Source organism: Anomalospiza imberbis, chromosome 11 (genome assembly GCF_031753505.1).
Source record: "Anomalospiza imberbis isolate Cuckoo-Finch-1a 21T00152 chromosome 11, ASM3175350v1, whole genome shotgun sequence".
NCBI lineage: Eukaryota > Metazoa > Chordata > Aves > Passeriformes > Viduidae > Anomalospiza > Anomalospiza imberbis.
In genome coordinates, this window is record NC_089691.1 from 7,155,192 (window position 1) to 7,175,550 (window position 20,359).

The 20,359-nt window shown below is 58.4% G+C and overlaps 2 protein-coding genes across 4 annotated transcripts in view; both read left to right on the plus strand.

Annotated features, from left to right (window-relative positions):
- CACNA2D2 (calcium voltage-gated channel auxiliary subunit alpha2delta 2) overlaps positions 1-20,359 on the plus strand; it is a 210,598-nt gene that overhangs the window by 177,861 nt on the left and 12,378 nt on the right. For all 3 annotated transcript variants that reach the window (XM_068201629.1, XM_068201630.1, XM_068201631.1), the window contains 17 exons: positions 1,260-1,304; positions 7,824-7,962; positions 11,467-11,598; positions 11,854-11,911; positions 14,006-14,056; positions 14,215-14,314; positions 15,101-15,259; positions 15,735-15,842; positions 16,515-16,593; positions 16,772-16,821; positions 17,647-17,736; positions 18,073-18,141; positions 18,577-18,651; positions 19,095-19,169; positions 19,343-19,414; positions 19,718-19,789; positions 19,949-20,010. In XM_068201629.1, coding sequence (XP_068057730.1) covers positions 1,260-1,304; positions 7,824-7,962; positions 11,467-11,598; positions 11,854-11,911; positions 14,006-14,056; positions 14,215-14,314; positions 15,101-15,259; positions 15,735-15,842; positions 16,515-16,593; positions 16,772-16,821; positions 17,647-17,736; positions 18,073-18,141; positions 18,577-18,651; positions 19,095-19,169; positions 19,343-19,414; positions 19,718-19,789; positions 19,949-20,010 — 1,436 coding nt within the window. The remainder of the gene's footprint in view (positions 1-1,259; positions 1,305-7,823; positions 7,963-11,466; positions 11,599-11,853; positions 11,912-14,005; positions 14,057-14,214; positions 14,315-15,100; positions 15,260-15,734; positions 15,843-16,514; positions 16,594-16,771; positions 16,822-17,646; positions 17,737-18,072; positions 18,142-18,576; positions 18,652-19,094; positions 19,170-19,342; positions 19,415-19,717; positions 19,790-19,948; positions 20,011-20,359) is intronic.
- The window catches only part of NPRL2 (NPR2 like, GATOR1 complex subunit), a 35,159-nt gene continuing 24,973 nt past the window's right edge, over positions 10,174-20,359 (plus strand). Inside the window, exon 1 of the mRNA XM_068201634.1 lies at positions 10,174-10,177. The gene's annotated coding sequence lies outside the window, so the exon portion shown is untranslated. The remainder of the gene's footprint in view (positions 10,178-20,359) is intronic.

Here is a 20,359-nt window from a genome sequence, read left to right on the forward strand (position 1 = left end):
CCTTTGCAATCCCACCCTGGGGAGACACCGGCTGCACGGCCTGCCAGGGTCCCCTGCTCTTGATGTCCCCAAGATCAGCTTCAGGGGCTTTCCCACCTCTTGGGAAGCTGGGAGAAGCCACTGCAAACCACCGTGGGGAGCAATTTTTTGGCTAAAAGGGTCATCCCGGGGAGGGGTTAGTGACTGCCAGCGCTCAGTGGGGCCGGGCTGGTGGGACGGGTGGCACCGGCTGCCTGGAGAGCTGCTTGCCTCTACTGGTCCCCTTGTCCAGCAGAGCCCATGGCCAGGCTGGGATGGATGTCACCGTGCCACCGTGCCTGGCACGGGGCTGTGTCCAGGACTGGCCAGAGCAGGGGCAGGCAGGACAGGGATGCAGTCAGTGCCATTGAGGCTTTGGCCGTGTTTCTGGCCGTGTCCAGATCGCTTTCCTCGGTAGATAATAACAGCAATAATCACCCCAAGGCGCTGCCCGTGCCGGGGAAGGCTGGTTGGCTGCTGACGGTGATTGACTGGCAGATGTGTCAGCACCACGGCAGCTGCCGGTGTGCCGGCATCACACTCGGGCCGGCATGCTGGGAAGAGTCTCTGAGTGCCCTTTAATTACCCTTTCTGCTGGTACATGGAATGCTGTTGTGACAGCATCGCTGCTCTCCCAATTGCCTCTTCAGGAATTTTATCAGCTGTCTTGCGTCTTGACGCTCTGGGAAGAGGAATCCAAGCAGACCTTTCTGGTTAAATAGGTTCTAAATACCCCGAATTAACGACGTGCATTTCTCTGTGGAAGCGAGGACACTTTTTTCCCTGTTTCTGCAGTGCGGGGGCAGGCCTGGGTGGCTGCAGGGCCACTGCCTGCCCCGCTGCTTACGTGGCTCTTCTGTGGCTCCCGATGTTTGCCACAGAACCAAAGCACCCTGGCTGTGGGGACGTGGCACAGGCTTGCACCTGGTGACAGTGCAGAGGCTGCAGTCACACTGATGTCACTGTTACAGGGCTGTTGGCTCTGCAGTGCTGGGGCTCAGCAGCAGCCATGAGTGGAGGGAAACATGACAGGCCATGGCCAGTCCTTGGAGGGTGGATGTGGAGGACATGAGGTCCTGAACATGTCCCAAGGACAGCCTGGACTGGGAAGGGTTCAGTCCCCAGCAATGTGGTGGCTGCCAACAGCATGAGAGAGGTGCTGAAGGGACGAGTCAGGGGGAGGGACTCCTTTCCCATCCCTGTCCTTGACCCGCACTAACAGCTCTCCCCTTTCTCTGCAGGAGGAAGACATCGAGTACTACGACTCCAAGGCCGACACTGAATATGTAAGTGCTGTCTCTGTGGCATCTCTGGCACAGCCACCACCCTGGCCCAGGGCTGAGCCCCTCACCAGTCTGTCCCAGCACGGTACCAGGGGTCACGGCACAGCATTTGTCACAACCACTGTAACCAGATTCTGCAGCAGGCAGCAAGTGCCCGGTGTGCAGCCCTGTCCCCCAAAATGAGCCATGGTGACAGCTGGCCACGAGCACCGGGCCTGGCAGCAGGCAGGTGGGCAGGTTGCTCTGCTGCCTGCAAAAGTTTCTAAAATTAAAGCTGGCATCTGAAATTCAAATGAAGAGCAAACCTTTAATTAGAGACTGAATCTAATTCTCTGCCCTACTCGGAGCATAGCCATCCTGTGATTTCTGGCAATCAGTGCTTTAACTACAGGCCTGTCAGCTCCCATCTCCCGGTGCTCCCGAGAGAGCTGGCATTTGCCAGCTCCTCCTCCTGGTGACAGTGAGGGTGACTTCACTCAGGTGCTGTGCCACGGGCACAGGGAGCTCCACCCGCAACGCTTGCTGCCCTGGGGCACCCCTCTCTGCCCTGGGGCACCCCACTTTGCTGCCAGGTCACCCAGCTCCCACCCTGTGCTGCAGGATCCTTAGGAAATAGGGACTTGTCAGGTCAGTGGTGTGAGGCTGCTGAGCAGAGTCCTTGGAGCTGACCAGGAGCCCCAAGCACAGCAGGGTGCAGCCTTGGGGACAACCCCAGCCAATGCTGGTGCACCAGGCCTGCTCGTTGTCCCCAGGCAGACCTGGCAGCAGACGTGCCATGGAGAGACAGTAACACAGCGGGAGAGAACATGGTGTTAGCAGCAAACCACTTGCAAACCACATGGCCTCATCCAAAAATAACACTCAGGTGACCCCAAGAGCGTTCAGAAGGCCCTGTGTAGAAGGGAAGGGAGGATCTGGGCTTGATAGGGTTCCACCAGCTTGGGTGACATGACCTGCACTGACCTCTGTCTCTCCTCTCAACCCACCTGAGAGTCGATGCCCCAGAGCAGAGCCGGGGACAGGCTGGAGTGGAGGAGGATGGATGCCTTCAAAGCAGAGTTACCGACTAACTGCCAGTGCCATTGTCTCCAGGCAGTGACAGTACGAGGGCTCCTTGGCAGGGAAAGCAGCCACAGAGAGTCTGGGAGGTGGGATGCAGAGGTCGGGCAGATGCTGTGACCGAAGTGGAGGGCACTTGCTCTCCTGAGCAGGTCTCCCTGCCCACAGTCCCACTCCTTTACAGCTGAGGATGCAGAGGAAATCTCCTGTCGTCCCCCCCCCCCAGCCTGGGGGGAGCTACAAAAGGAGGGAGGAGAGGATCCTGCCATGGCTGCTCTGGAGAGGATGGAGCTAATGGGCTTAAAATACATTAAAGGGGACTTTGGATAGAAGTGAAGGAAAAACTGGCTGGCAGTTGAGGCAGGAGGAGACAGCCTGGGGAGCAGAGCAACTCCCAGCACAGGGGCTGAGGAGCAGAACTAATGCATCCATCAGGCTGGGCTGGGCTGGGCTTTTGCCATCACTGCTGCAGAGCAGGGGACAGAAGCTGGATGTCCCCATGCCCATTGTTCCCCTGAGTGTCACACCCCACCGTCCTGGTCACACATTAGGCAGGATTAGGAAACAGGAGGCATCTCAACCGTGGAGCTGTGCCCGTGGAGCTCTCCCAGGGCACTGGGGAGAGGCTGTGCACAGTGGCATGGCACAGTGTCCCTGGGGACTGCAGGGCTCCCCTCCCTGATCCCTGGTCCTTCCTCAAAGGAGCTGACATATCAAGGAGGAACAGCCCTGCAAATCCATCACCAGCCACATCAGCTTTAGTCCTGCTCTTGGGAGATACCGAGCAAAATTGCAAAATTGGAGGTGTCCTATTGTTGATGGATGTGGGTTTGGCAAGGAGAGCACTTCCCTACTTCTGGTGCTTCCTTACCAGTGAAATCCCAGCAAATTTAATTCCGACGAAAATAATGAGGGGAAAAAAAAAAGAAGATGCTGCTGAGGTAAAAAAGGAGAGAGATGACACCAGAAGGTCTGAATGGAATGTAATAGTGCTCTTTCCATCCTTTCTTTATTTAGCTTTAATTTTTCTATTTAAATGGAGCAGGATGTAGCTGAGCCAGAGTTGGTGCTGATGGACAATGGCTGCTCCCTGTAACTGGGGCTTATTCACAAGCCTTATGCTGGCTTTAACTGCAGTGAGGAGGAAATGAGCTTCCAGTTCATCTTGCCTGCACCTCAGCTACACTATCTGCCCAAACAGGCTTTGGATTTCCAAGTGGATTTTAACAAATGGGAACATCAGAAGATTTTCCCAGGGGTCCCCAAGGCTGTCAGAATGTTTGCAGAAGTGAAGTTTTCACCTTTCCCCGCTAGCAAGGACCATGGGGTTGATGTGGGGAGGAGTGTGGAAATCAGCAGACAGTCTCAGTTGGGAGTCATAGGCAGAACAACACAGAAATGAAGTAATTTTCCATCTTTTGTGTTGTGTTCGTGGCAGGGGATGATGCTTGTCAAAGCTGAGCCTGGGACGTACTGTACTCAGGTGAAAAAGAGCACAGCTGTGTGAAGGTATCCTGGCCCCAGGGTCAGCCCTCCAGCCCCCAACCACCTGCCTCAGGTCCTGGAGAGGGCTGAGAGCGAGGGGCTGATGGTGGGAGGCTCCGTGCCAGCCTCAGCCCCCTCTGGTGCAGGGGAGGTGGGGCTGCCCAGTCACTGCTCCCCCCTCTCACTGCTCACCCCGCTCACTGCTCACCCCGCTCAGTAGATGCAGCGAGGAGGGGAAGGAGGGGAGGGAAAAAAGCCCCTAAATGTCAGCAGCAGCAGATGAAGGGTGTTGGAAAATTTAATCTTCCAACTTTCTCAACTAATGTGACATTTGGATTTCCTCTCGATAAGCTATCAGCCCCAGAAGTTTCTTTCTTTTTCCTTTTTTCTTTTTTTTTTTTCCTTATTTTTTTAACTTCTCTCCTCTGGCTGGTAATTTAAAAATAAATGGTCTAGAAAAATCTCTAAACAGTACCTTTGGCAAAGATTAAAAAAAAGCAAAGGGGGATAGGGGAGCAGGCTGGCAGGAGAGGCTGATTGTTATTTATAATCTGGGCTGCTGTAAAGGCAGGAATGCAGCTGGAGAACACACCATCTCCCTCCTCAGCATTAAATTACTGCATTTCAGGAAAAACTGATATATTTAAGGAGAAAGACCCTTCTGCACAGGCCTGGAGTTTCTCAGCCGTGTGTTGGGGGCTGGCATTTCTATCCATTATTAGCAGAATCACAGCGTGTTGATATGAATATTTCGCTGGCCTATCCAGACTTAGCGTGGATGGGTGCCCCTGGGAGACTGAAAAGGCTGTGCTGGGGTCTCGGTGTGTTCTCCATCAGGCACGTGTGGGGCAGGCCGGGGGAGGCAGGGATGCTGCCGGGCCGGCTCAGCCCAGCGGTTGTCATCGGGGCTGCCATTTAAGCAGCCGTCATTCGCTGGGATGGCTGGTTCCCATGGAGATGAGCAATGAACAGGGGGGGCTGCATCGGCGGGAGCTGCCGGGACGAGGCGTCGGCATCGCTGCTGCGCCAGGTCACATCCACAGCTCCAAACCCTGGGGACCCCCACAGTCCTGGTGCACAGGGGCAGGCTGGCTCCAGCCAGCACCAGCCTGGATGGGACGGGGGCAGGTGATTGCCCAGAGCGTGGCAGCCTCCACTAAAGCTGTTGGGTGGTGCTGCTGGTGCTCACTGGGTGTTGGGGCATCTCTGGGTTTTGTCCTGTCTGTCATTCTGGGAGACTGAAGAGAAAATGTGACTGACAACCCAGCTGTGAAAGCAGTGGAGGTGGCAAAAGCTCTCAGGGCGTGATGACTTCTTGCTGAAGCAGTAAATATGTATCATATTGATATATTGCCATGGAGTGGATTTCTAATGGTGTGTAGCAAATAATATATTCAAACTGTAGCATCTATTTGTGTTACGTTGTACATACTGTAACAGATAAATAGATGTTTCCAACTTCTTTTGAAATGTAATGATGAGGAATGCTGCAAGATCTGGCTGGGGGCCTGCCGAGATGCTCACAGTTAAACCGGTGTAAATTCAGGAGAACCTGAATCATCTGCTTTGCTCTAATTTAGATGTAATGCAGGATTTCTTCCTCGGCCTTCCCAAGGTGTCTCTTTGTATCCCAGATGCTCCCCTCCCTGTCTGGGCTGGTGACAGCTTCACCTGCCTTCATGTGGCTGGAAATTAACCCCTTTCAGGGGCCAAATTCAGCCTGGCTTAAACAGAAATAACTCAGTTGAGGTTGAGGGATTTATGGATAAAGGGCAAATGTAGTTTGGATAACATCAGCTCTTTCTGCAGGTCTGTTTGCCGTATAGGTGTCAGTGATGCATGAAGTGCCCCACGTATAGATAGCTGTATATTTGTCCCCGAGATCTATACATGTGCCTCTTCACAGCTCCATGAATGAGAGCAGCCAGACAGCACCAAACCTGGCAGCATACAAATTAGCCCCTCAGAAGTGGGTGAGATCACGGAATAATGATAAACAGAGGAGCAGTAATTATATACAGTAGTTCCAGCTCTGATGAAGTGGGGAATAGCCATGCCAGTGTGAGGGAAAGAGGGAGGGTTGGATTTTCCAGCTGCTGGTGGTGACAGGGGCAGTGGATGGGCTGTGTGAGGGTGCCCTGCTCATCTGAGATGGGGAGGGATGGGGAGCTGTCACCAGGAATTTGCTGGGCTGAGGAAAAAAAGGGTTTAGTGTCAAAGCGGAGTTTTTGGTGCTGCAGATGCCCTCAGGCCACAGCTTTATCCCAAAGCCTGTTTTCAGCAGGCACCTCTGTATCGCTGTCTGGTGCTCAGAGAGGTTTGCAGGGACAAATATTGTGTGCTTTCCCCCAGAGAGCTGAGCCTCATGGACAGCAGGCTTGGGGCCAGATCCACTCTCTGGGTAGCCCATGGCCTGGCACGTGGCTGGAGTGCCGGCTCTGCTGCAGCATCACGACTTTGCAGGGGCTCCAGCAGTCGGTTTTTGCCTTTTCTCCAGATTTACATGAAATTGAGAGCCTAATCTGGATTTTGATCTCAGAGACGTGGCTGCAGGGAGTTGGGAACAGTCCCTCCTGCTTGGCTAGCGCCGCTGTAATTGAGTTCAGCATCTTTCTGGGCAGCTGGAGCCCCTGCACCGGGGTTGGCTGGGCAGCATGTTATACTCACAGCCCATCGGCTGGAAATAAACCCAAACCTTGCATATCAATCCTGTTACTCTCCCGAGCTGTGGCGAATGGTTTGGCCACCCCTCTCAATGTCATGGGAATGTCACCACCTCAGTGGCCGGCTGGAGGTATTGCAGGGGAGGTGACATTTCCCCATGTCATCTGTGAAGGGGAAACGGGGAGTGGGCCAGGATGGGTGTTAAACAAGCTTCATAGTTTACTTCCCAAACCCATAGTTTTCCTTTATATATATGGCTTTTCCTGTGAGAAATTCAGGTCTTTGTTCCCTGGGTTTTGTTGAGGGGAGCCAGGCCAGTGGGAGATATGCTTGCAGTGGGCCACTGATGACAGCAGGATGGGACCATCCCCTACCCCTTGTGTTCCCTGGAGTCGTGGTTCTTTGCTGTGGACAGCGTGGGGCATCCCTTCAGGTGTCTATTCCAGTTTGGGCTTGGCACTGTTGCTTATCCCTGCCTGTGGATGGCACAGGCAGCTCTGTGTCCCTGCCCCTCTTCAGCAGGGAGGTAGCTCCAGGAGCACAAAGAGCAGGTGCTGCAGCATCCTCCTGTCCCTCCTTCCTACCCTGAACATCTCCCATCTGGCTGCAAACAGCCTTCCTCAGCTGCTGGGCTTGTGGCAGAGATGGGCAGCTCAGAGCCAGCACCTTCTCCTGGGTTTCTTTGCTCCTGGTGGGGTGGCAGAGGCAATTCCTCCAGCTCTGTAGCGAGTCCACCCCCATTCTCGCTCTTCCCCACACGGCCCCGTGCTTCAGCTCCCACCCTGTCCCCTGTCTGCAACCACCCAGCTGTTCTGCCTGCACCAGCTCAGCCCTGCCTGCCTTGCCAGAGGGATTTTACCTTCAGTGCCATGCTAGCAGCAGGGCTGGGGAATGGAGAAGAGGGCTGGGAAGGTGAGGGAGTGTTTTCCAGCACCAGCAGTGGGGAATTTGCCGTCTCTCCACCATAATTAAATATTGTTTGCATTGCTTATTGACAGAGCGCTGAGCTGCACTCCGTTTTAATTTGCTCTTTGATAGTTGCCTTTTGCTGCTAATTGATTTTCAAGGCCTTTTTTTGATTTTTTTTTCCCTATGTCTGATTTAATACCTGCTGTGCTACCAAAGCTGGAGAGGCGAGGGGTAACCGGTGCTTGCCTTTGTGCCCACCCACCCCTGGCGGCCAAATCCACACGAGATCCAGCAGGGCTGGTCTACCCCACAAAACATTTGGTGATGGGATTCAGGTGGAGGTATTCCCACATCCATCCAGGACTGGAACACTGAGTGACCCCATGCATTCTGCTCCTTCCCCAGGACGACCCCGATGGAGAAGAGATCGAGAGGGAGAAGTCCAACTCCTTGAAGCTGGAGTTCACTGATGATGACAACTTCAAGACCAAGGTTAACTATTCATACGCTGCCGTGCAGATCCCCACGGACATCTACAAAGGCTGTGAGTGCCCCTCCTTACCCTCTCCCATTTGTGCTGCCTGGCTGGGCATCCACCTCTCCTGCCTGGAGCATTGCAGCTCCAGGGACCATCAGCTCTGGGTGCCCCAACTGGGTCTTGATGACTGGCTCCCAGACAGGCAGGTAGTGAAACAAGGCAGAGTCACCATATCAGGATCGAGGTGACAATGTGTCCCTGCCCAGGGACTCTCAAGAGCTCAGCACAGGCAAAAGAGGCAGATCAGAGATTCAGAGTTATTAGGGAAGGGATGGGGAGCGAAGGAGAGGTGGTGATTGTGGCCCAGGGTAAAGCTCAGCTGTGTCCACATGGCTCTGATCCTCCTGCAGAAGAGCCCAGCAAAGCTTGAGAAGGCTCAAAGCAGGCACCAGAGACGTTCAGAGGGGTGCAGCAGCAACAACAGAGGCAGCACCGACCTGCACAATTGTAGGAGGGAGAGAGACGTGGCTGGGCAGTGGCAGAGGGTGAAGCAGGGATGCTGCCTGTCTTCAGCCTACTTGGGACTAAGGTCATGAAAAGGGAGAAAAAGCAGCTGCAGTCCCGCAGGAGGGCAGCCAAGGGTGACTGCAGGACAGCATGATGCCACCCCGTAGCTAACTGTGCCCCTGCTGCCGGGACGTGCAGGGGGATCAGCAGTGCGGCTGTGCCCCGGGAGTGGGCAGGGATGGATGGACGGGCGGATGGCACAGGATGTGCCACACCAGCTTCAGTCCCCACCGAGAGCTGTGACGGTCCCTGAGCTTTCAGATCTCTCCAGTACCTCGCCCTGCTGCGGTGGCACATGGTGACAGTCGGTCTCCATTTCCCTCTAGTGGCTGCTTGGCTCCGAGCTGGGACCGCTCCCAGCTGGAGGGCACCCTGCAGCACCCGCCGGCCGCATCCTGCGCCCAGCCCCGGACCCTGCTGTCATGGGCGTCCCCAGTTGCCTCACAGCAGGCCGGGCACCACTGTCCCCACGCCTCTGTTTCAGTGGCCCTTGCTGGGGGTGGTGATGGGGGCCGAGCTCACGCTCCTGCCCCGAGCGGAGCGTTCCCGGTGCACGGCTCCTTACGGGCACGGCTGCGCTCGGAGCCGCATCGGTGCAGCGATTTCACCGCGGAGGCAGCGCTGGATTAGGAATTTGCAATTAGTTTTATTACCCAGCCAGCTCAGGGCAGGCAGCTAATGAAGCACATCGTGCGAGCCGGCTGGGCCGCGCACGGTGAAATTCTCGCTGCTCCTCAGCCCTGCTCGCAGCCGACGCCACGGCTGGAGCCCCGCCACGGCCACATAAATCTCCCCATCCGCCCTGGGACCGCAGCAAGCTGGAGAGGAACGCGCTCCAGGGACTCGCAGCCGCGCAGAGAGGGATGGATGCTGGAGAAGGGATGTGGCAGCGGGGGGTGACAGTGCAGGGACTGCCAGTGCCCCTTACCAGACCGGGAAAGGGGCCGCAGCCCTTGTAGGCACAGGGATCAGGCCAGGTCCGGCCACACCAGGGTGCTCCAGAGATCCAGGGTGAAGGGAAGGGTCTACAACTGCTGCTTCACCAAGAGTGGTGTGGGGTGGGGGCAGGGGGCCACCCTGTCCTGCCAGGGACAGCAGTGAGCGTGGCGAGTCCCCGCAGAGCTGTGGGCGGGAGCGTGTCCCCGTGGGACCGGCGGAGAGGCGCTATCGCTGCCTGGCACGCTGATTAAACCCTGCGGCGACGCCCGCCGCCGTCACCCCTCGCTACACACACAAATTACATCCTATATGTGTTTTATTTACTGTGCCGTTTTTAATTAAATATGCTATCGCTCGTGGGCAGGGCGGGGCTGGGCTTACTCTGATGGGGACGGACGAGATGGGGACAGGGACTGAGATGTCACCAGTGGGGCTGGCAGCTCTGACATCGACTGAGAGGGACAGGAGCTATCCCAAGCAGGGACACAGCTTCATCACTCTGCACATGGTAAGAGTGTAGGAGCTGTATTTGTTCAGGGTTGATATGGGGGTTGCGTTCATGCCCAGGGAAGGTGTAGGGGCTGCATTCGTGCTCAGAGATAATAGAAGGGCTGTGTTTGGGCACAGGGACATATGAGTAGCATTCAGTACAAACAAATGCTGTGGCTGATGGGCCCCGAGGGTCTGGGTGTGTAGATGTTGCCAGGGCTATCATGGATGTGTCAGGGCCCAGCCCGGTGCCCAGCTGAGGCTGGCAGCACTGCCCCGGGCTGCTCCAGGCAGGCAGCAGCCTGGCAGCCAGCTCATAGCCACTTCTCCTGGGAAAAACCACATCCTGTGTCAGAGCCAAACAAGAAATCATCCTAAGTGCCCAGATAACAGCACTGTGTGTGGGCACAGCACTGAGGAATGGCTGGGGAGATACGGGTAGAGTAAATCATAGTTTGAAGGCATGGCTACCTGAGGGAAAGACAATTCTTCAGCAGTCGTGCTGGGATGGAGGGATCCAGGATTCATCCTGGGAAACCTACCCACATCCTGCCAGTGCCTTGGGACCACAGTGAAGGCTGGAATGGGTGATGATGGTGTTTCCAGAAGGGACGAGTGTGGGAGGAAGGCTTAGGAGAGCTAAATTGACTGCTCAAATGCACACTGGCTCCCCTGCAGCACCACACTGGGTTGTTTTGCCCAATGCCAAAGAGATGGGGTGCTCCTGAGCGTTCTTGCACCCCAAAAATGCACTGAGGTTCTCCCAGGAGGGATCAGTGCCTAGTCTCAGGGTGCTGCTGGCTCCTTGCTCCTGCAGTGGCACCCACCACTGGCTCCTCCATGCTGCAGTCCTGGGGCAACCCAGCACCAGTGGTCATCATGGGATTCCCCTCCCACAGCATTTGGGATCCCCCTGCGAGCACAGGAAGGTGCCATCCCAGCTCCCTGCCAGCCGGCCAGCCCCATTCCTGCCATACCACGTGGCCCCCCTGTGCTCTGCCAGCCCCCCTTGATTAATCACAGGCTGGGGCTGCCAGCAGCTTATCTTTGGCTTTAATAGCTGAATAATTTAAAACTGCTGTTTGCTGGCATCTTAATTGGTTTTGTGTCAGGTGCAGGGCCAGTGGGAATGCAGAGTGGGCCTGAGAGGCTCCACACAGCCCGTGGGGACACCAGCCTTGGGTTTCCCAGCCGGTGACTGTCCCCAGGGAGTGAGGCTTGCACAGGGAGTTTTGCTGGGAAGGGAGTGGAGATGGCAGGCCAGCTGTCCCCAGTGATGGCTGTGTCTGCCCCAGAACAGATAGGGACAGTGAGCACTCTGGAGAGCTCTGAAGAGTGGCTCATTTCTCTGGGGACAAGGGACAGTAGGGTGGTGCTGGAGCTGTGTGGAAGGCAGGGGGTTGAGGGGATGTAGGAGAAGCTGGAAAGCCCCCATGGGCTTCTTCTTGGGAAGGGGCAAAGGGGACAAACCTCTTCCTCCCTGCCATCACTTGGGGCCACCGCAGTCCCCATCACCCCCAGCCCACCCCCAGCTCCGTCCACCCACCCACCCACCCCTGTCTCTGTGTCCTGCAGCCACCGTCATCCTCAACGAGCTGAACTGGACACAGGCCCTGGAGGACGTTTTCATCGAGAACCGGAAGGAGGATCCCTCCCTGCTCTGGCAGGTCTTCGGCAGCGCCACCGGCGTCACCCGCTACTACCCCGGTGCGTGGCAGGGACAGGTGGTGGCACAGAGGGGCTGTGACCAAGGGGCTGAGGCCCTTCTCACTGCTCCACGTGGACAAGCACCCCCCTGGGCCTGGTCTGACACAGGCAACTGTGCGGTGCCAGAACCCGTTGGTCTGAGCTCCCCGCCTGAGCCTGCTGCTTCCTCAGCCCTGGGCATCTCTCTGCCCTGTCCCCCATGTCCCCCACCCCAGGACAGCCCTCCCTCACTCACTCCCTGCCTTCTCCCCACAGCCACCCCATGGAGAGCCCCCAATAAGATCGACCTCTATGACGTGCGCCGGCGGCCCTGGTAAGGGGGTGGGCAGGGAGGAGGCTCCTGGCTGGGAGCAATCCACTCCCTCCCCTTTACATTTCATTTTGGTACTGGCAAAGGGACACCATAACACAGGCGGGGGGTCTAAGCTGTGGCACTTGGCTCCTTCTCCCCTTCCCTCTTCCTGGGAAAGCAGAGCAGGATGGAGAGATAAATCCTTGGGTGCAGATGAAAGTGTGGAGAGAACCCTGTGCCCCCTCACCACAGCCATGGCTGCTGGCACTCAGTCCTGGCCAGCATTCCCATGCAAATGAGATAACAACTAGCTTGGAAACCATGAGCTGGGAGACTGGGGAGAGGAATGGGCAGGCAGCAGCAGGCTGTGGCTCAGTGATAGCTGAGCAGCCTTTTAGCCCACACCGAGTGAGCTGGGATTTTATGGGCTCCCCTTAGCCCAGCTGGAGGTGCTGGTGTGGCAGTGCTGGTTATCAGCTGGAGCTGGGGGAGTGACAGCCCCATCCTGACCCCACCTGCTGCCTGAACTGCTGTCATGGAGAGGAGAGCGGGCACAGGCCTCTGGCACATGTCCAGGGAGCCCTGTATCCCAATGGATCATCCCCCTGCCCACATCGGGAGCTGCCCCCTCTCCTTGTCAGAAAATTAATGGCCCTGCTACTATGGTTAATTGCCTTTTATTGCTCCACATTAATTATTAACTGTTCCCTGCTGGGGTGTCTGTGCAGGTTATTGCAGGGCAGGGACTGGAAGGCTGTTTTGGGGCAGGGGCTGCTGATGTGTATAGGGGCTACTGAGCCCAGCTAAGCCCAGCTCTCTGCCCACTAGCTAGGCTGGCCACCTGGTTGTCCACCTGGCCATGGAGGAGCAGCAGCACCCTTCATGCTGGGGGACAGCACACCTGGGGGAACCCCCTTTGGGACCTTCTCCTGCTCTCAGTGAGGCCCCATGCCTTCACTGCTCCAGGGCCACGATCCTGGCCGCAGCCACGGGCGCCACTCGCCCACCTTCCCCTCCCCTGATGAATGGCCCCATTAGCCACAGCCGTCTCCTGCCGAGCCCAGGGTATTCATCTGAGCCGGGCAGCCGGAGATGGATGTGCTGCCACAACCCATTACAGGCAGCATCTTAGTTGGGCTCTGTGCTGCACCAGCAGCCCGGCCCCGGGAGCAGGGCAGGCTCCAAGAGCCCCCTCTCGTGCCGGCAGGGAGGAACCCCGTGGGCAGCTGCCTGTCCTGCACCCCAGCACGAGAGGAAGCTGCCGGGGGATGCTGCACCCATGTCAGGAGGGCCCCATGTGCCAGCATCCTGCATCCCACCCCGGTAATCACTTTTAATTAGGGAGTATCAGGCCCTGGGATTAACAATCCTGCCCCTTCCCCAGTCCTCCCCAGAAGTGGTGAGTAATTGATACTAATAACACACTAATTAATTCACACAAGGCCCGGTCCTGATCAAGCCAATAATGAGGTTCCCTTGGCCTTCAGCCAGGGCAGGATCAGGCCTCCTGCAATGGCACGGTGAGGTGGGGCCGTGCATGGCCACGTCCGGGATGGGATGGCATGGGATGGGTGCTAAGCACTGTGCCAGCCCCTCCCTCACAGGATGGCACAGCAGGGCTGGGAGCAGGACCCGTTGTTTCAAGGGGTGAGGAAGGGCTCCCTAATTGTTTTCAGTGGGGAAGATTTACGTAGTGTTATTATTTTTCCTCCTTGTAGCTAAAAATAACCCAATCAGCCTGGCCTTTGAAGCTACCAGGGGGGTAAATAGCATCTTAATATGGATGTGTGTGTCAGCATAATCAGCACGCAGGAAAGGGCCTGCAATGATGGAAGAGTTTAGCATTTAGAGCTCATTAGGCTGACACAGTGCGGAGCAGCAGTCGCTGGCCGTCTGCTGCTGTGCCACGGGAGCCGTGTCCTCGCCGCCACCTGCCCACCGCCACCTCGTCCCTGCCCCTTGCCATGGGGTCACCACAGCCCTGGTGCCCGGGGCTCCCAGCACAGCTCCCCGGTGCCCATGCCCTGGCAGGGCGTCGCTCTTGGGCTGCGCCCAGCAGAGTCAGGGTCCCCCCAAAATGAGTCAACCCTGCTGACCCCACTCTGTACCCCACAGGTACATCCAAGGTGCCTCCTCCCCAAAGGACATGGTCATCATTGTGGACGTGTGAGTACAGGGTGGGGGCTATGGCTGGGCTGAGGCCAGGATGGTGATGCAGCTCGCCAAGGTGCCACTGTCCCATCAGTGGCCACAGGGAAGCTGTGGGGACAGCACAGCCCGGTGCTCCCTCGCTGCCAAGCCCCCAGCACCCCTGTCTCCTGCAGGAGTGGCAGTGTGAGCGGCCTCACCCTCAAGCTGATGAAGACCTCAGTCTATGAGATGCTGGACACCCTCTCAGATGATGACTATGTCAACGTGGCTTCGGTGAGTGCCATGGGGCAAGAGGAAGGGCTGTGTCCCCAGGCACCTGCCAGCTCCCCAGCACAGGAACCCTTTCCCCCTCACACACCTGGCTAAGGGCTCTGCAGACAGAAATACCATTTTTGTCTTCTTAACCACCCACCTGCACATAAGCAAGGCAACAGCTGCTCAGGGCTCGGCACGCAAAAGCTGCCCCTATCATGGGGCATTTAGCAGAGCTATTCCTGCATTATCCCAGCCAGCCACCTCCTGTCAGCCACCAGCCGCTGACACCTGGCACCCCACGGCAATGTCACCAGCTCGTCACCTCCCGCAGCGCAGTGGCCATGCCACCGCATCTGCGCGTGGCTGGCTGCCCCCGCTCTGCCAGCCCTCCCCTGTCTGGCCACCAGCACGCCGGCACTAATTAAAGAGTCTGGCCGGCTCTGTTAGCTGGATCGCAGCTCCCCTAATGAATGGGCCCCTTTGCCGGTAAATGAAGCCGTAAGTGAGGGGCAGCACCTGCTCCCGCTGACGGCACAGAGCAGCACAGCACAGCTGCTCGCACAAGCTGGGGCGCCTGCAGAAGTGAGGGTGCGGGTGAGCCCTGCGCTGCCCGCACCTACACCACAGCTCGCTGCTGCATTTGTCCCAAGCCAAACTTCAGCCTCAGCGTCAGCCCTCCCTGGCATGTGGGACACGTCTGGGTCACCTGCTGCCCGTGAGAGCTGGGTGTCATGAGTGCCTTGTGGTGCTGGTGTCTGCCCTGTCCCCGTTCTGTGACCCGCTCCCCTCCATTTCACCTCCCAGTTCAATGAAAAGGCAAAGCCGGTGTCGTGCTTCAAGCACCTGGTGCAGGCCAACATCCGGAACAAGAAGGTGTTCAAGGAGGACGTGCAGGGCATGGTGGCCAAGGGCACAACAGACTACAAGGCTGGCTTTGAGTACGCCTTCGACCAGCTGCAGAACGTGAGCTGGGGGCTGGGCTGGGGGCTGGGGGACAGGGTGCACCTGTGGGTGCTGGGGACGGTGGCACAGCTCTTGAGTGCCTGGCTGCTGCCCTGTGCTGAGGGCTCCTTGTGTTCCTTCTCGATGCTGGGGGAGACATCCCACCTCCAGGCATGCTGTAGCCAAGGTTTTGCTGGTGCTGCTCCCCCCTGGGTTATTAAAAGTTAGCAGGGCAGGGTGGAGGGGCCAGACCCAACCGGACACTGTGCCAGAGGCAAAATAAAGATGAATGGTGCTATTAGGTGCCGAGTGGTATTAGCCACATCATTCCCCAGCTGGCAGTGTCCCTCCTGCCCATTCAGCCTGGTCACCCTCGCCCCAGAGAAATGGGCTGGGAAAAGAGGTGGGTTGGGGCCAGCCCTCCTGGCTGCATCCAGCCCGGTGCCCAGCACTGCTGGCTCCAGGTGTGGCCTCAGGTGCTGTGTCTGCCCCACAGTCCAACATCACACGTGCCAACTGCAACAAGATGATCATGATGTTCACGGACGGCGGTGAGGACCGAGTGCAGGACGTCTTTGAGAAGTACAACTGGCCCAATAAGACGGTGAGAGGCTGTGGGTCTGTGTGCTGGGCTGGGGCTGCTCCAGCTCCATTGCTGGCTTCTGCTCCGTTTGCCTCCTCGCCATCCTCCCTCCCCACCAGCCTGCTCCTCCTGCATGGAGCCACTTCCCTGCTAAAGGGTTTGTAGCTGGCTCCCACATCCCTGTGAAGGAGGCGTGGGACCAGGCACACTGTGGGATGCTGGGGAGGGAATGGGGCTGGTGAGCTCCCTGAATGCTGGCCCTGAGGGGAACACACCCCAGGCATGGGGACAGGGCTGCTGGCAGGCAGAGGAACTAGCAGGAAGGTCCCACTTGCTGCTCAGTACCTGGAAACCTGTGGGGTGGGGGGGTTCTGGTCCATGTATCACCCTCAGAGAGCACAGACCCCGCTGGGAGCAGGGATGCCCCAGAGCAAGGACCACTGAGGTAGGACGCTTGCACCAACAGAGTGATGCTGGAGGGCAGGACTGGCTGGGGCCAGACAAGGAGACAGGGACTCCCTTGCTGCCAGCACAGCCAGCACTTGCAGGACTCTTCTGCCCACTTGCACTCACTCTGTGGGCCGTGGCAGGCAATGCCACGCTGTCCCTGGGGAGGTTGTCATTGGCTAGGATCACCAGGTGTGGAAAAGAGGGGTGCCCAGTGGATGGCCCTCAGTGCTCGCTCTGCCACAGGTGCGGGTCTTCACCTTCTCCGTGGGGCAGCACAACTACGACGTGACCCCGCTGCAGTGGATGGCCTGTGCCAACAAAGGTGAGCGGGGCTGGCACCCAGGGGGCACGGGGGGCTGCAGGGTGCTGGGCTCACCCCTCGGCTACAGTGTGTGCCACTACCAGCAAAGGCCTGGCTGCAGCCCTGGAGGGAGGGGCAGCAGGGCAGCCAGACTGCTGGGCACCTGCATCTTCAGCTGCCTTTCTCTTTCTTTTCCAAGGTTACTACTTCGAAATCCCCTCCATCGGCGCCATCCGCATTAACACGCAGGTACAGCCGGGAGCCAGGCAGGCAGAGCCCTCGCGGGCTGCCCCGCCTGGGGGGAGTTCAGGCAGCCCCAGCCCCACTGGGGGCACCCCACAGGCTGGCAGTGAGTGTGGCATCAAGCTGGGGAGCCGAGCTGAGCCCTCAGCCAGGCCCTGCGCCATTAAGTAATTCATCTTCTGGAGCTCCCCACGGACCTGCTGCCTTTTGAGTGACTAATTATGAAACATCAGGCGTTAATCAGCACAGAGCAGAGCTGAGCGTGGGCAGGGCCAAGCCCAGCAGAGCCGGTCCTGTCTGCCCCACACCTCCTCTCACTGCCTCTCTTCTGCCCCTTTTCTTTATGAGATGTGGACGAGGTGCCATGAGGGGAGGTGATGAAGGCAGGGCAGGGCTGGCACTGTGGCATGGGGGCTGCCTCCCTGCCCAGAGATCTTCCTTGGCAAGGTGAGACAGGAAAAGGGAAAACTGCCCCAGGAGAAGATGGCAGCCAGGGAGACAGTAGTGGCATGGTCCAGGCATGATGGAGCAATCCCAGCCCCAGGAATGGCTGGGGGCTGGGGGGGCTCTGGCTGGTGCTGCCTGGGGAGCCCCTGCCCTGCCTGTGCATGGCCAATGGTGAGCAGCACTTTGTTTGCATCTTAATGGGCCTGTGGGGGTCCCAGCTGGAGCCAGTACCCCCAGGTTTGGTGGCTGCCAAGCCCCCTCCCCTAGCTCAGCCTCACCCCATTAATATTCCTGGGTGTGCTTAGCGACAAGGGTGTCGCCAGGCTGGAGCAAGGAGACGTCTAGCTCCCACGTCGTCCTTTCCCATGTCCTGTGTCCCTGCAGGAGTACCTGGATGTGCTGGGCAGACCCATGGTTCTGGCTGGGAACCGAGCCAAGCAGGTCCAGTGGACCAATGTCTACCAGGATGCCCTGGTAAGGACCCCCCAGCCCTGGGGTGTAGGGAGGGACCCCCAACCCCAGGGTCTCACACAGCCCCAGGTGCAGGTGGGGATCCCCACCCCTGGGTCACGTACAGCCCCACGGGGCATGTGGGTGGGGACTCTAGCCCCAGGGTGCAGCTGGGGACACTGACCCTGGGGTCCCACAGAACTCCAGGGTGCAGGTGGATGGGGACACCAGCCCCAGGGTCCTGCACAGGACATGCCCCATCTCCCTTGTCAGGGCAGTAACCCCCCTCCGCTGCCCACCCCCAGCCCTGGGTCCTGAGGCCAGTGAGGGGCCATGGGACATCATTCTGTGCTTGTGCAGGGGCTGGGCCTGGTGGTGACAGGAACGCTGCCAGTGTTCAACCTGACGGAGGACAGCAGTGACAGGAAGGTAGGAGACTCTGCTGCCCCTGCCCTGGCTGCACTGGGAGCCCTGATGAGGGATCACTGTGAGGTGGGGAAGGTGCCCTGGTGATGTGTGCATGGCTGCAGGGGACACTGGCATTCCTGGGGTGCTGCCTGCTCTGCACCACCTCCCTGCAGTGACACCAGGGGTGACTGCCATCCCTAGGACCCAAAATTACCTTGGCTAGCTCTCACAGTTCAATTGGGACAACTGACAGCTGCGAGTCCCTGGGGGGTGCAGTGTCCCATGGGGGCTCCTGGGGGGCTGGTACATCCCACCCTGTGCCCCTGCAGTATCCAAAGCTGACCCGCACGTCCCCAGAAGGAGAAGAGGTGCATCCTGCTGTTTCCCTGTCCCCGGGCTGGTGGTGACAGGTGACAGCCCTGGTCCCACCCACCTCCGTTCTGCATTTCCTTCCAGAACCAGCTCATCCTGGGCGTGATGGGGATCGATGTGGCTCTCAATGACATCAAGAGGCTGACGCCGCGTTACAACGTGCGTGGGGGCCCCTTCCCGTCTGTCCCTGGTGTGGAATCCCTCTGATGGGAGCCCCAGGCTGTGCCCCAGCACTCCAGAGCACCTCCAGCAGCACTGGCACCTAGCAGGAGCCATGGGTGCAGGCAGGGACTGGGACAGGCAGGAGAGCGGGGGTCTAAGCTGCATGATGCTCTGGGACCCAGTGCAGACCCAAAACCCTCGTAGGGTCAGCAGGGAATAAACCTTACAGGCCTGGGGAAAGGAGCAGTGGGAAAAATCCAGAGGCAAACTCTCACCCCAGGAGTGGCAGACTGCATTGTCCTGAGAATGGATAGAATGGGCTGAGCCCTGGGGGTGACGTGGGGCGAGCTCTGCCTGCAGAGGTGAGGGTGATCACACCAGCACAGTGTGTCATGCCACAGAGCCACCTGGTCAGCCTCACCCCTCCTCCTGTCCTGCAGCTGGGGGCCAATGGCTACGTCTTCGCCATCGACCTGAACGGCTACGTCCTGCTGCACCCCAACCTGCAGCCCCAGGTGAGGAGGGGCCCAAAGGGGCAGCAGCCACGGGGATTAGCCAGGCCCTGGGGGACACATGGCTTTCCAGGGTCCTTAGGACTTCATTGTGGGGTTTGTGATGAGTTAGTCTGGACTCAGCAGTGGCTGCAGGAGCCCTGAGCCCTTCCCTGGCTCTCCCTTTCTTCCTGCAGATCATCAATTTCCGTGAGCCAGTGACGCTGGACTTCCTGGATGCTGAGCTGGAGGATGAAAACAAGGAGGAGGTGAGCAGACCAGGGGCAGCCTCTGGGGCATAGGCTGTCCCCCTCATCTGCAGTTGCAAAGGGCACTCAGCCCCTCCAGCCTGCCCTGCAGAGAGTCTCATGCTCAGGGTCCTGGCACAGCTCCCATGGAGCCGCAGTGGGGACAGGAGCTGGGTCACTGTCCCCTGGGTTCTAGCACGATGAACCTCGCCAGGCTGCTCACGCTGCACTCCGTGGGTGCCCAGGGCCACCCCACTGGGATGGGTGCCCACAGGTGCATGGCCGGGCTCTGTGGCCCTCAGTTGCCTCCTCTGTGTCCCACAGATCCGGAGAAGCATGATTGATGGGAATGATGGGCAGAGGTTCATCAAGACCCTCATCAAGTCACTGGACGAGGTAACACTGCAGGGGAAGGGGCTCACAGCTGGAGCTGTCACTGTGCTGAGCACCCAGAACCAGCAGAGGGGATGAGGGGCTGGGAGCCAGGGCCCTGTGGCACTGTGCCAGCAGAGTCCTGGCAGTGCCCAGGCCTGACTGGCTCCCTCTGACCCACAGCAATACATCGACGAGGTGTTCCGGACCTACACGTGGGCTCCCATCAAAAGCACCAACTACAGGTGAGTGTCACGGCCAGTGCACCCAGACTGCCCTGCACTGGGGCAGGGCCCACACCAGCACAGGCCTGGGGGCTTGTGCCTGCAGCTCCCAAAGTCCCCAAGGCCACCAGAGATGTGTCCCATGGGCTATAAGGTTGCATGTGCACTACCATATTATTGCACACAGGCAGTGATGTGCTGGAGGGCACTCCTGAAAGGGCTGCCTGCCAGTGTTAGGCACTGTAGAGCTTGGACACAGTCCCCAGGACTCCAGACAGGCTGCAGGGCTGGTGTGCAAGGGGCCAGACAAGTGACATCCCTGCCACCCCCTGTCTGCCCAGCCAGGGGCTCATGCAGGTCCCTGCCTGCT